This window comes from Elephas maximus, chromosome 10, assembly GCF_024166365.1.
Source record: "Elephas maximus indicus isolate mEleMax1 chromosome 10, mEleMax1 primary haplotype, whole genome shotgun sequence".
NCBI classification, from domain to species: Eukaryota; Metazoa; Chordata; class Mammalia; order Proboscidea; family Elephantidae; genus Elephas; species Elephas maximus.
In genome coordinates, this window is record NC_064828.1 from 93,738,018 (window position 1) to 93,753,890 (window position 15,873).

Here is a 15,873-nt window from a genome sequence, read left to right on the forward strand (position 1 = left end):
ATAAATCTATCCCTGGTGGCATAGTGGTTAAGTGCTTTGGCCGCTAACCAAAAAGGTCAACAGTTCGAATCCAACAGGTGCTGCTTGGAAACTATGAGGCAGTGCTACTCTGTCCCATAGGGTCACTATAAGTTGGAATTGACTCAACGGCAATGGGTTTGGTTTTATAAATCTATTATATCACTTAAAACCTGTTATAATAATGTGCAAAATCACTAGATAACATGAAAGACTGTTCATAATCTGGGTACTATTTCCACTTCTACTCTAGCCACTTACCACATGCCCTTCCCTATGATCATAAGTATTTCTTTGTGATTCTCCTATTGTCTTCTCCCACCCGCAATTTTGGTCTGTCTGACATTCTCCTTAAAGGCTCCAGGGTCCAGTACATGACCCTGGCCTGACCAAATAAAGAATAACCTCCTCCTGGCCAAGGTATGCTATGTCCAGTGTCTAGACAGAAGCTGATTGAACCTGAGTTAATGAAGAGTCTCCAGGGAACTTTTGTTATAACTGTCAGGAAAGAAGCACCTTACCATCAGGGTTGTTTGGCCAGTAGAAAGAAAGATTGTTGGTGGTTATTTTTGTCACCACTTGGGAGGTGTTTGCCTGAGAAACAGAAAAGATATGAAGACAGATTGCTGACAAAAACTTATTGTGGTCTTTTGAGTTTCATGAGCCAATGAAAGTCCATTTTTTGTTTAAGCCAATTTGAGTTTGTCTTATTTCTGTTGCAACTTAAAGAGTTCTACTGATAAGACCTACTCTAGGAAGGCTTTGCTGATCTTCCAAGCTTGATTTACTTATCCTTTTCTGGGTTCCATATAGCTGTTTCTCTACTCCAAATATCAGCATCTGGTCACACAGAGCTAGATAAAAACTGGTCTCTATCAATAAGGCCAGGAGAAATCTTTGGCAAAGTCCAACGTTAGTTTTCCATAATAAAGCTCTTCATTGAGACTTAATGAGTGAGGAAAACAGATCAATATGAATGTGAAGGAGCCATAGCACTTCTTGGTTAAGTTCAAGTTTATGAAAGAAAACTCATTCAACCCACAGATCTTCTGCTTTCAACATTCTTCTTCCTACAGCTTGAATTATAGGCTACATCTACTCAACTTCACTGAAAGTAAGGACATGGCACTACAATGGAATATTAAAGCCCTGGGTGAAACAAATAGGCTTCAAAAGATGGGACTCTTTGTCTTTCCTCCAGCTGAAAAGTTCTTACTCTACTGAACCATTTAATTATTCAGAAACTAAAAGCAGCAAGTCCTAAATTGCCTCTGGAGAATATTAAATTTAGCTATATTCTACCTGAATTTAATGGGAAAATTTTGAATAAGCATTCTTAAAACCAAATCCAAATTTAACTTTTTCTGACCAAGAGAGAAACCAGAATTAATATTTATAGTACATTACTAAATTTTCCTCAATTCTCCTCATCTGGCCATCACCTAAGTCTAGGTTCCCACTTCTTTTTTACTGGCCCTTGGTCCACCAAAGCTCACTCATACAGGCCTTTCCTGTTCCGAGCTGTCCTTGCCTAACCCTAAAAAAAAATACGGTGTAAATAAAAATTAACCAGATATGCTAACAGAACATTCAGCCAGGTATGACTAGTTAGAAAACTATGTGTTTTCTAAGAATAAACTGACCTATTAAAAAAGGGAGGGTGGGCGTGAGTGGCATCTGTTTTCACAATCGGCAGAAATCTATTTGGCCTTAGATTGAGTGGTCCTTGAAAATGGAGATTAAGATTCTTTCAGGGAATGACATAAAGAAGTAGCTACACTTAGTGTGTGATTTATACATGTAATTCTCATTAATATTAGAAAACAAACATTTAAAAAGCTTTAAGGAAGGAACGGAGGGGGAAAAGGGAAATTTGAAACTCTTTTCAGTAAGGCAGCCAAGGGTCAGTTTTGAACAAGAACAAGAAGTCTTTGTAATCAAAAACTAGCAGGTGACATGCATGATGTTCAGCAGGACAATAAAAGGTACCTTTAAAGCTTTTTTTAAAGACAAGGCCTCTGAGTAACCCAAACGTAATTTGAAAGTCCCACTGAACATCCTGTATCCTGTTACTGCTCGTACTTGAAATTTTTGAAAGCTACCACCAAACCACAGTACTTTAGATTGATAATTTAGATCATCCAAGAACATGAAGAAAAAATTAAAAGTTAATTGGTTTTTAATTCTCCTAGTACAAGTTTAAAAAAGGTAATTTGTCATTTTTGATCTGACATTGCTTAGTGCATGGCAACTCTAGAAGAATTATGGCAGGGGATATAGAAAACGATAGAGTCAGGAAATTGGTTTTGAGTCTTCTTAGGTTTTGCCTCAACACTCTTTAGTTGTTGTTTGCAAGCTTTATTGCCCTACTCATATTTATGCCTGTCAGCAAATTTCCCTTGGCTACATTCAAAAGACAGCTGTTCATCCACACTCCTCAATGAATAAAGAATATATCAAAGCCAGTTCTTGGCCCAGTGACATTATCTGATTTCTAGAAGAGTTGCCAGCTTCCTCCTTTTAAAAGACTCACAGCATGTCACTTGGGCCCAGGCAGTTTACATACTTATTTATTTTTAAATTAATTATTACTATATTCCAGTCACCACAGTACAAAATCAAGATAATCTCTATTGAGATTTAAAAGCAACTAGTAATGCTACTGTAGCATTACTGTGGATATAGTGTCTCTATCTTTCCAAACCCAGAAGATGGAAATTCTTGCTTAAAAGTTTATTATAAGTACAATAAATGTGATACCCGTGTGAGTAGAACGTACTCCTGGTGTCTCAGTGGTTAAGAGCTCCATTGTATCAAAAGGTCGGCAGTTTGAATCCACCAGCTGCTCCTGGAAACCCTACGGGACAGTTCTATTCTGTCTTTTAGGGTCGTTATGAGTCAGAATTGACTCGATGGCAACGTGTTTGGTTTTTGGTTTGGTGTGAGTAGAAGAGGTAAGGTTAATCAAGAATTTGAAAAGGGAACAGGCAACCAACAGAACCTGGCTCTCGTGGTCTATGAAGAGTTATTTTGATATGATTGGACCACGGGCAAAATCATATGCTCTACAAAGGTTTTCTACTTATCTTTTACTTTTTTTTTTTCTTACCTAGATGAGGATTCCACTCCCAAAGTAGTACTTAAAGTCACAAATTAGGCTGCTGACGGGAGAAAAGGACAACCAGACTGTACAACAAAACTTTTGTTTCAATGTTAAACTGGCCCACATGAACAGAAGCTGCAACCATGGCCTGTGAATAATTGAGAGAATAAATTTAGAAGCATATTTAGAAAAACACTAGAAAGAGTACTGTGACAAGTTAATAAATAATTTCAAAGGACAAAGTTATTGAAGAACTTAATTCCCTGGACATGCTCACTTGTCTATGCCAAGAAAATTGGACAACAGCTACTTGGCTAACCAACTAGATGAGATTCATATTTGTGCCCATTACAAAGAAAGGTGATCCAACAGAATGTAGAAATTATCGAACAATATCATTAATATCATACACAAGTAAAATTTTGCTGAGGATGACTCAAAAGTGGTTGCTGCAGTACATCAACAGGAAACTGCCAGAAGTTCCACCTAGATTCAAAAGAGGATGTGGAATGAGAGAATCATTGCTGAAGTCAGATGGATCTTGACTGAAAGCAGAGAATACTAGGAAGATGTTTACCTGTGTTTTACTGACTATGCAAAGGCATTCAACTGTGCAGATCGTAAGAAATTATGGATAACGTTTTGAAGAATAGGAATTCCAGAACACTTAATTGTGCTCATGAGGAACCTGTACATAAACCAAGAGGCAGTCATTCAAACAGAACGAAGGGACGCTGCGTGGTTTAAAGTCAGGAAAGGTGTGTGTCAGGGGTGTATCCTTTCACCATACTTACTCAGTCTGTAAACCGAGCAAATATTATCCGAGAAGCTGGACTATATGAAGAAGACTGCAGTATCAGGATCAGAGAAAGACTCATTAACAACCTGTGCTATGCAAATGATACAACCTTACTTGTTGAAATTGAAGAGGACATGAAGCACTTACTGATAAAGATCCTAAACTACAGCCTTCAGCATGGATTACACCTTAGCACAAAGAAAACAATTATCTTCACAACTGGACCAATAAGCGACATCATCAAAAATGGAGAAAAGATCAAAGTTTTCAAGGATTTGATTGTACTTGGATCCATAATCAACACCCATGGAAGCAACAGTCAAGGAATCAAACGATGTACTAACTTGGGCAACTCTACTGCAAAAGATCTCTTTAAACTGTTAAAGAGCAACGACGTCACCTTGAGGACAAATGTGCACCTGACTCAAGCCTGGGTATTTTCAACCGCCTCATATGCATGTGAAAGCTGGACAATGAATAAGGAAAACTGAAGAAGAATTGACACCTTTGAATTATGGTGTTGCAAGGAATATTGAATATACCACGGATTGCCAGAAGAAAGACCAAATCCATCTTGGAAGAAGTACAGCTAGAATACTCCTTAGAAGGGAGTATGGTGAGACTTCATTTCATACACTTTGGACATGTTACCAGGAGAGACCAGTCCCTGGAGAAGGACATCATGCTTGGTATAATAGAGGGTCAGCGAAAGAGAGGAAGATCCTCAATGAGACTGACTAACACAGGGCTCAAACATAGCAACAATCGCGAATATGAAAGAGGACCTGGCAGTGTTTTGTTCTGTTTTATATTGCTGTATATTGGGTCGCTATTGAGTCTGAACCGACCCAACAGCACCTGACAACAACAATCTTGAGTGGGTTCTGTGCCATTTTTTACATAAGACATACTTGCCAAGTATAGAGAATGTAAAACTAGTTCTACCAAATCTTATGATTACTGTGGTAAATGTAGAAGAGTCTGTAGCTAACACAAGTTTAGCCTACATCAAACTTAGGCATACACAGATACAAGGTAAAATGCAATTTAGAAACATTAACGGATCATTGTCATGTTAACTAGAATGCTTCAATAACCACATTTAGTGAATGTGCAATTTTTAGTTTTTTTTATGCTAAATACGGAAACCCTCGTGGCGTAGTGGTTAAGTGCTATGGCTGCTAACCAAAAGGTCGGCAGTTGGAATCCGCCAGGCGCTCCTTGGAAACTCTATGGAGCGGTTCTACTCTGTCCTATAGGGTCACTATGAATCGGAATTGACTCGACGGCAGTGAGTTTGGTTTTGCTTTATGCTAAATACAGTTAATCCTCATCAGAACCTTATGATGTATATAGTATTACTATTATCCCCGTTTTATGTATGTGAAGTAACTGGGCCCCAGTATACGTATGTTATGTAACATCCCCAAAGTCACATATGAAATAGTTAAGTTGGGTCTGTCAGCCTTCAGAGCTGTTTTCTTAGTCCTTTGGCTGTTCTGTGTCCCTAGCACATTTTCCTTTAACATGTACCCTTGTCACATATACCAGGTGCCATCAAGTTGATTCTGACTCTTGGTGACTCCATGCGTTACAGAGTAGAACTGAGCTCCACATGTTTTATTGGCTGTAATCTTTACAGAAGCATATTGCCAGGACTTTACTCTGCAGCGCTGGCGAGTGGGTTCAAACAGTCAACTTTTAGGTAAGCAGTCAAGCGCAAACCATTTGTGTCACCCAGGGACCTTTGTGACATATAGAAATATCTTTTATTTAAATTATCAACTTAAGCCCTGGGGGGAGGGTTCTACCAAATATCTTTAGCTTAGTTATTTCTCAGCTTCAGAAAAAAAAAAAAAAAAAAAACTCTAGATTCTTATCCATTAATTCACTCATTATGTCTTTCTACAGAGACTTTAACACATGTACCAGAAGAACCCATGAAAACCAGGACAATACTAACTAAACATTAATCAAAGTTCAATGAAGACTTGATTGATGAATGAAAGTTCATTTGCCTGAACTTGGGCTTGGCCACCCAATGAAACAGAAATATGAGGTTAAGAAATGGAACTAGTAAGTATTATAAAAGGAGTATTAAATGAAAAGTGCTCCCCTGCCAGAAAAAGCAATAGCTACAGTTTTTCTTCCTCTGCTGCTCAATGTTTAACAGCGCTATAGTGTTATTTCCATCTGTTTAAAAATAAAGATTCTGCTGGTTTGTTGTGCTATTAATGTCATTGCTAGGGCCACCTCTAGATCTGAGAGCCATCATCAATACACTTCAAGCACTCTTCAAAGCTCAGGGAGGCCCTGGGAAACCACAGTAGAAGCAGGTAGTGGTTTTGCTTAGTGGTTCAAAGTCATGAACCTTTTTAATTGGAGATATTTTTCTGCTTGTGACAGACGCTAAAGTTTAACAAGATTAGCAACAACAAAAATAGTGCAAACGTTTTCAAAGAGAATGTTTAAAAAAACTGAGAGACCACTGTTTGCAAGCACGTTAGAAGCACCTGTAACCGAGATACAATATAAATAAACTATGCCTATAAGCCAACATTGTCCTTTAACTTCAGTGACCCAATTATTTTCTGTTTTGAGATTTTTGTTGATACCACATATTTTGATCAATGGAAGCACACTGAATCATTGAATGTGTCTGAATTTTGGTAGGTAGTATGGATTTTTTTTTTTCCTTGCCCTCTCCCACAGGCCTACCCTAAGTGTTTAGCGGTGCATATGAAGTACCACTAATTATGCCCCAGAGTCCCCACCAGTGTCTATTGGTACACATGTGTAACAAATAAAATTTTTTTTAATTTCTATTTTTCCTACCAAATATTCAGACATCTCATACAATACCTTGTAAAAACTGTAATTTGTGGCACATGTTCATTTCTCTGGTTTCAAACAGTCATAAAGGCCCCTGCCTTGTGGCAGCACATCCTCTCACTGGTACAGTAGCTTCCCTGTAAACTCCAGAGGCTGAAAAAGTTCATGGTTGCTATATGTACTGTGGGCATGAAAGGGTTAAAAAGATAATGTGAAATTATAATTCTTTTCATTAAAACAGGTTTTTGCTGAGTGGTTTGACTTCAAATAACTGCATGCATTAAGCAAAATAAGTGCTTTATCTCTGGAATGCCTTATGCTTTACAATTCCAACTTTTCAGTAATGTTGCCTCTCAACTCCAATTAATGAGATTTTTAAAAATGATCAGAATAACCAACAAAATATGAATGCAAAGCAGTGTTTGGAAGGGTAGATAAAATTGCTTAATGGACCAAAGAACATCAATTGCTTAATTATACACTGGGCTGAAACAATATCACTCAGTTTCTATCAAATCTTCCATTCACAGAGATAGACGCTTTTGGCCGCTTAGACAAACGCTCTCCCCAGATCCGGTAACACTACAAGATTTTAGATATGAGCAACTGAGCTGAATGCATGAGAAACATAGCAGAGACATTTCAAATGACCGAGGGCATTATCAGAGGAAATTTGTTGAAACTTTCAATAGCTAACTGAGGAAAAATGGTGGTGTGTATTGGTTTATCATTTGAGGGCACTAAAATATTTAGGAAAATTAGTCTAAAGAGTTTTATGCTATAAAAGGGACCCAACTATATGTTTCACAGTAGTAAATGTGATTGTTTCTGTGTCAAAATATTAAGCATACTTTCAAACATTAAGCTTTAAAGTCTAAAATTATAGTCTCTAGATATGGGCATTTTACTACTTATTTAATTAATGGATAGTTATCAGAATTTAAAAAAAATCAACTATCTCTGAAGAATTATTACTCATTGTCACCTTAACCTTGACAAGAATCCAAATGGAGGCCAATATCTATCTTGTCTACTCAAAAATATAAAGACATGCTTCCAGGCTTTAGTCTGACAGTTTAGATTTAAACAGAGACTTTGCAACAATGCAAAATAAATAATTAAAATAAAAGGATAAGGTATGTAATTATATTCTGTTAACAAGAGTATACCTATTATGACTCCAAAAATCAAACCCGTTGCCATCGAGTCAATTCCTACTCCTAGCAACCCTACAGGACAGAGTAGAACTCCCCCTATGGTTTGCTAGGAGTGCTGGTGTATACAAACTTTAGGTTAGCAGCTGAGCTCTTAACCACTGCATCACCAGGGCTCCATTATTTCTCTACATATATTAATTATATGATAGGTGATGGGATAATAACAAAATGTTAGACATGTCCTTTGAGCTAAAATTAATCTTAGGTAGGTCTTAGAGAACACACTGATATTTTATACCAGCATTGTCCAATAGAACTTTCTGTGATGATGGAAATGTTCTATATCTGAGTTGTTCAGTTTGGAAGCCACCAACTACATGTGCCTATTGGGCAGTTGAAATGTGGCCAGTGTTACTGAGGTACTGAATTTTTAATTTTATATAATTTCATAAGGAGCACGGTGGCACCGTGGTTAAGTGCTTGGTTGCTAACCAACAAATCGGTGGTTTGAACCCACCAGCCGCTCCACAGGAGAAAGATGTGGTAGTTTGCTTCCATAAAGATTAAAAAAAAAAAAATTTTTTTTTTGTTTCAGGCTTGGAAAACCTATGGGGCAGTTCCATCTGTCCTATAGGGTTGCTATATTCTTACTGTGAGTCAAAAGCGACTTGACCAGCACACAACAACAACAATTTCATTTCATATAGCTATATGTAAGTGGCTTCTGTATTAGACAGTACAGTTCTATACTTTTCTACCATTTTGACACTGGTACTCTTAAGTGCCTGAAATACAAAAATATGAGAATTCCATCAAAATGCTAGACTGTGTTGTACTATTAAACCACCCCAAACAATAAGTGACTAAAGATTATTTTGACCATGCTCCATCCCCAAATGGCTCTGCTCCATGCCCCAGGCTGGGGATGGGGGTGGTGGTGGAAGGACTATGGACTGCCATCTGGCTTTTAAAATTTCTGTTGGAAAGTAATCCAGGCTACTTTCACATACAATTTATTATTCAAAACCAGCATGGCCACTCTTGAGTTCAACAGGATGGAGTCCGATGTTACATGCTCAAGCTGATGTCAATGGGGCCAGGCTGTAGAATCCTCTCCAGAGAGGAGTCGCAAAAATTTTCACCAGCAATACCCTCTACCACAAGAATGACATTTTGCCTTCAGTCAGTGAACATATATAAGCTGTAGAATTCGGCTCTTAACCAAAAGGTCTGCAGTTTGAACCCACCAGCTACTCCATGGAAGAAAGATGTGGCAGTTTGCTTTCATAAATATTATGGCCCAGGAAACCCCATGAGGAAGTTCTATTCTGTCCTACAGTGTTGCTATGAATCAGAATCTACTTGATGCAAAGGGTTTGGTTTTTGGTTTAGCACACTTTACATAAAACCAACTGTTAGCCAGACAGGGTATAAAATGCCCCCAGATCTGATAAACAGTTCTTTCTCAGACACCTTCCAATATATGATAGTAAAAATAACAACAATATCAACAGTAGCAACAATGATAAGAATAGCAACACCACCTACTACGCCCTTCTTTTGTGCTAGGCACTGTCAGTGGTGTTTTACACACACGATTATACTGAATTCTCACAGTGACCCCATGAGGTTGGTACTATTTTCCTTGGCCCCATCACAAATGACGAAGCTTAGGCTCAGCTTTCACAGAATTATGAAACTGCATAAACTGCAGCGCTCATTTACAACGGCAGATGTCTTAGACAGGACTGACCTCAAATCTTGTTCTTGTTCCACAACACAGCACCGCTACCCCAGTGCCTGGTGTCAGGTTTGTTCTTCCCTAACTGTAATGTTAGTACTTAGAGGCAGCTCCAGTGCCAACTTTATCAGGTGCCACCCTTCTCCATGCTCTCTGACACTCGCCCCCACCCTTCCACACTTCCAATATTCTTAGTAGCCCCCACAAAGTAACCATCATCCATTTCTGCCCCTGGCAGGAAGGTACTAAATCATTATTCTTTCCATCTTTCTTGGAAAATGTACACTTCTGGCCTTATTTACCACTTTTCAGACAGCTTGGAAGGAGCACTGGTGGCACAATGGTTAAGTACTCAGCTGCTAACTGAAAGGTCGAGGTTCAAACATACTGGCAGCTCCATGGGAGAAAAGACCTGGTGATCTGCCTTTATAAAGATTACATCTCAGAAAACCCTATGGAGCAGTTTTACTCTGTCCTATGAGTCAGAATCAACTTGAGGGCACACAATAACAAACAATAACAAAGTCAGTCTGGAATATGGGCTGATTTCAAATATGAACAGGGATCTAGGTAGTACTTAACTATGAGAAAGAGGAGATGGCCAACAGTCTAGGTGCTCTCAAAGATGGTGAGGGGATGATCCCAGGCCTTCTGGCAGGAGGCATCAGCAAGGACACAAAAGGGTTCAAGTCGAAACTGACTTTTAGTAGGCCTTGAAAACAACTGAACTATTAGAAGGAAATAAGAGTGTCAGGAGTTTTCCAACTGTCTTAGTTATCTAGATAAATTTATTTTCTCACAGTTCAGGAGGCTGGAAGTCAAAACTCAAGGTACCAGCTCTAGGGGAATGCTTTCTCTCTCTCTCTCTCTCTCTCTCTCTTTCTCTATCTCTCTCTCTCTTAGCTCTGGAAGGAAGGTCCTTGTCTGTCCTGTTTCTGTTTCACAGCACTTTGATGATCTCCATGGGGCCTGACATCTCTCCTTCCCCATCTCTGCTTCTCTTACCTGCTTGTTTAATCTCTTTCATATCTCAAAAGAGATTGATTTAAGACACTCACTGGATTAATCCTGTCTCATTAGCATAACAAAGACAACTCATTCTCAAATGGGATTTTAACCACAGATATAGGGGTTAGGGTTTACAACACGTATTCTGAGACCATTTTAAGAATAGATTTGACACATTGAACACTAATGACTGAAGATCAGATGAGTTGTGGAATGACATCAAGGACATCACAATGAAGAAAGCAAGAGGTCATTTAAAAAGCAGGAAAAAAAAAGAAAAGACCAAAACGGATGTCAGAAGAGACTCTGAAACTTGCTCTTGACGCAGAGTAGCTAAAGTAAAAGGAAGAAATAATGAAGTAGAAGAGCTGAACACAAGTTTCAAAAGGCGGCTCAAGAAGACAAAATACAGAAAACCAAAAGGAAACACACTTAGAGTTTCTCAAGCTGAAAGAAATGAAGAAAAAATTCAAGCCTCAAGTTGCAATAGTGAAGAATTCTATGGGGAAAACATTAAATGACACAGGACGCATCAAAAGAAGATGGAAGGAATACACAGGTCACCATACCAAAAAGAACTGGTCGGCATTCAACCATTTCAGGAGGTAGCATATGATTAAGGTATTGAAGGAAGAAGTCCAAGCTGTAATGAAGGCACTGGCAACAATCAAGGATCCAGGTATTGACAGAATACCAATTCAGATATTTCAACAAATGAATGCAGCACTGGAAGTACTCACTTGTCTATTCCAAGAAATTTGGAAGACAGCTACCTGGTCAACCAACTGGAAGAGATCCATATTTTGGCCCATTCCAAAGAAAAGTGATCTAACAGAATGTAGAAATTATCAAACAATCTCATTAATAATATACAAGTAAAATTTTGCTGAAGATAATTCAAAAGTGGTTGCAGCAGTACATGGACAGGGAACTGCTAGAAGTTCAAATCAGATTCAGGAGAAAACATGGAACAAGGGATAGCACTGCTCAATGTCAGATGGACCATGACTAAAAGCAGAGAACACCAGAGAGATGTTTACCTGTGTTTTATTGACTACGCAAAGGCATTCAACTATGTGGATCATAACAAATTATGGATAACACTGCAAAGAATGGGAATTCCAGAACACTTAATTGTGCTCATCAGGAACCTGTACATAGATGAAGAGGCAGTTGTTTGAACAGAACAAGGGGACACTGCATGGCTTAAAGTCAGAAAAGGTGTGTGTCAGGATAGTATCCTTTCACCATACTTCCTCAATCTGTATGCTGAGCAAATAATCTGAGAAGCTAGACTATATGAAGAACAACGTGGCATCAGGATCTGAGGAAGACTCATTAACCACCAAAGATATACAGATGACAAACCTGGTTTGCTGAAAATGAAGAGGCTTGAAGCACTTACTGATGGAGATCAAAGACCACAGCCTTCAGTATGGATTACATCTCAACATAAAGAAAACAAAAATCCTCACAACTGGGCCAATAATCAACATCATGATAAATGGAGAAAATACTGAAGTTTAAAGGATTTCATTTTACTTGGGTCCATAATCAATGCCCATGGAAGCAGTAGCCAAGAAATCAAATGATGCATTGCATTGGGCAAATCTGCTGCAAAAGATCTCTTTAAAGTATTAAAAAGCAAAGATGTCACTTTAAGGACTAAGGTGTGCCTGACCCAAGCCACGGTCTTTTCAATTGCCTCATGTGCATGTGAAAGCTGGACAATGAATAAAGAAGAGCAAAGAAGAATTGATGCCTTTTAATTATGGTGTTGGTGAGGAATACTGAATACACCACGGACTGCGAGAAGAACAAACAAATCCGTCCTGGAAGAAGTACAGCCAGAATGCTCATTAGAAGCAAGAATAGGTGAGACTTTGTCTCACATACTTTGGACATGTTACGAGGAGGAACATGTCCCTGGAGAGAGACATCATGCTCGGTAAAGTAGAGGGTCAGCAAAAAAGAGGAAGATCCCCAATGAGATACATAGAGACAGTGGCTACAACAATAGGCTCAAGCATAACAATCGTGAGGGTGACACAGGACCAGGCAGTGTTTTGTTCTGTTGTACATAGGGTCTCTATGAGTAGCAACTGACTTGAGGACACCTAACAACAAAAACATTTTGGGGTGACACAATTAAATCTACAACACCAACTTAGCTAATTAACTAGTGAACGAGTTGAGAAAGAGCTATCAGAGGGGTGTAGCCAGCAAGCTGAGGTTCTCACAAAATTAAGTCACAAAACAGAGAGAGGAAATAGGGTTAATGGAGATAATATTACATTAATTATTGACCATTTTAGACCTTGTGCTAAACAGCTACTTACGACAGCTCTAGGAAGTAGGCATTGTGTGTCTTCCTTGAGGAAAATGAGGCCATGAGAGAATCAGTTCATTGTCCAAGTCACAAAGTAGAAGACACAGGATTCAAACCTAGGTCTACCTGGCTTCAGGGATGGATTGTTAACCTTTACTGTTCAGAACAAATTTTTTAAAAAGAGAGGAAAAAAAAAAAGTTTTGCCAGCTGAGATGAAAAAAAAAAAAAAAAAAAGAAGGCATGTCTAAAATCAGGACCATACAGCTTATCACGTGATTTGGTGCTAAGAAACTTTTCTATAGCAGATTTTGCATCCAAGATTTTGGGACTGATTCTGCAAAGATAAACACATAATTCTGCATTCTCAACCTTCCCTCTGTGAGCATGGGTGATGGAGACTTGACTCCACCTTGATTTCAGTGTATTTCATTAATGTAATCAGTGACTTGTCATGACAGTAGGCTTACTAAAAACCAATGAGCAAACACCTCTGCCACCAATAAAAGTTTTAAACCATAAAACTTAGTGTCTACAATCCTAAAATGAATTTGCTGTAATAGCACACACACAAAGTCAACTCAAAGTAAACTTTAAGTCAATTTAGAGACACAGTCTGCCTCAACTGGATTTTCCACTGTGCTTTGCGAGTGTTTGTGTTGAAGTATTTAGTTTTATTGATTAAAAGCTCCATGTGGAAACACAGGAACTTTGAATTCCTGAATCCAAACGTTCACTCCAAGAATTTTTTAGGTCCCAAGTGCTTGAAGAAGTCTTCCCCCCTTTTAAGTGTCACATGAAATATACTATACTGTATAGGTAGATCTGGGGGCAGGATGGCTTTACTGAGCTGGAGGTCAGCTTTGAAGTAACTTCTGGCACGTGGTACAACACTGAAATCTGAGCATATTTTAAAACAAATAAGAGAGCTTTTCCTGAAAGCAACAACAGCCAAAACCAATACAAGACCCCTTAGGCTAAAGAAAAAGAAGATTCAATCAACTGGTTACAGCCAGGAGATACGGAAGTTGATTAACTTGGGAGAAGAGGCAGAAGGCAGGCTGAAAGGGGACTCCAGATTTAATTGACTCACCTGGCTTCAGCCCTCACTCCTTTATTGTCAGGTATTGTGGCCTGCGATAGAAGTACAATCAAACTCATGCTACCACATATATATTTTGAGCCTTATATAGCACATGGCAAAAGTAAAAGCTTCAAACTCTATAATAATAAAAAAGGGATAACTCATAGTGTAAGCATGAAGAAAATATGCTAAAATATAAACAATTCCCATCTTCTAAATGACCAGAATCACTATATCGATGATTGTTCTTTGTCCCCTAACCTTTCCCAGAGATACCTTACATTATGTGGATGTAGAAAGATCCTTTTTCAAACAAATGGAAAAAAAAATTATATGGAAGAACTGAATCAAGATGGGTAACCGGGCAAAAGCACCTCCCTCCCACCTGGGTTCAAACTCAATAAAATGACAGCTATGAAAATAAAGTAAAGAAAGAAGATACACCTACACCAGCTCTGGAAACCAGGAAGTATGCCAGAGCACGGTCAATTCTTCCAGCATTTAAAGCACATGGAACCAGAATAATGGAGAAAGAAAAGAGAAGCAACTGTTATACAAAAGAAGGACAGAAGACAATTACCGTGGAGGTATGAACAGTTCCAGGGCTCTTCAGACAGCAGAGTAAAGCAATTATAAAAAAATCAGGAGAGGACAACTCCCTGGATAGTTCATTTTACAACTATTAGGCGAACTCAATCAAGTTTGCTTTTAATGAGCAGCAGAGAGGAGGGATGTGTGTTCCCAGGACAAGCCTTTAATCCTTTCAAATAAAACAATAGTATGACAAGGGAGAAGAAGGACAAGCACAGATTAAATCTCCAAGTTCTGCTGACACTAGTGGAAGAAACAAAGTAATGGAAGTACCCAGTTCCAGTATCTGGGCCCCAAACTAAGCCTTGTGTTCTCTCTGAACTGGAGTTCTGATACCAGAGGCATACAGACATGGTTCTGGGACAGGAAAAATACAGCAAGTCTTGGTCATTTATGAACCCCCCCCCCCCCCAGAGGCACCTTGCAAGGCAGGCCTGGCAATCTGCTTTCAAAAGATCACAGCCCTGAAAACCCTACGGAGCAGTTCTACTCTGCACACATGGTGTTGCCATGAGTCAGAGCTGATAGCAACCACCACCAACAGGAAGTAGGAAAATACTTCATTTCCTGAAAAAACAGCTAAGCTCACAACTATCTGGTCACGTGGCCTGTCTTGAACATACATTATACAGAAAGCCAGTAATTATGAAATGTTTGAGGACAAAAACACCACACTATTCATTCACTGATACTACAAATGTTTATAGAGTACCTTTTCGAAAGTAACAGAAGCTTTTTAAGACGTTAGGAATATAACCAAAACCAAACCCGTTGCTGTCAAGTCAATTCTGACCCATGGCAACCCCATGTGTTACAGAGTAGAACTGCTCCATAGGGTTTCTTGGCTGTAATCTTTATGGAAGCAGACTACCAGGCCTTTCTTCCACAGTGCCACTGGGTGAGTTCAAACCGCAAACCTTCAGGTTAGTAAAAAAAAACCACGTGCAAATGGCTTGCACCACCCAGGGATGTGCTGTTAGGGATACAGCAGTAGATAAAACAAAGTACCGTCCCCAACAAATGTATACTCTAGTGAAAAGGGAGAGACAAAAAATATCTCAATAAATATGTAAATATAATATGCCATGAGTCCAAGGACAAAACTAAGCAGGGTAAGAGGGATAGGGAGTAAGTGACTAAGAACAAAACCAACCACACAAAAAAGTAGAAGGGAAGAGAGAATAAAGATAAAAGTAGGCACTAAGAAATTTCC

General features: G+C 38.8%; 1 protein-coding gene across 9 annotated transcripts in view; it reads right to left on the reverse strand.

Annotated features, from left to right (window-relative positions):
• CEP128 (centrosomal protein 128) overlaps positions 1 to 15,873 on the reverse strand; it is a 523,299-nt gene that overhangs the window by 198,476 nt on the left and 308,950 nt on the right. The window contains exon 19 of one of the 9 annotated variants that reach the window (XM_049899765.1): positions 6,784 to 6,933. The exons of the other annotated variants lie outside the window; for them this stretch is intronic. Within the exon in view, the coding sequence (XP_049755722.1) occupies positions 6,827 to 6,933 (107 nt within the window). The 3' untranslated portion in view covers positions 6,784 to 6,826. Of the gene's footprint in view, positions 1 to 6,783; positions 6,934 to 15,873 lie in introns of those variants that run through there. 9 annotated transcript variants of the gene reach the window in all.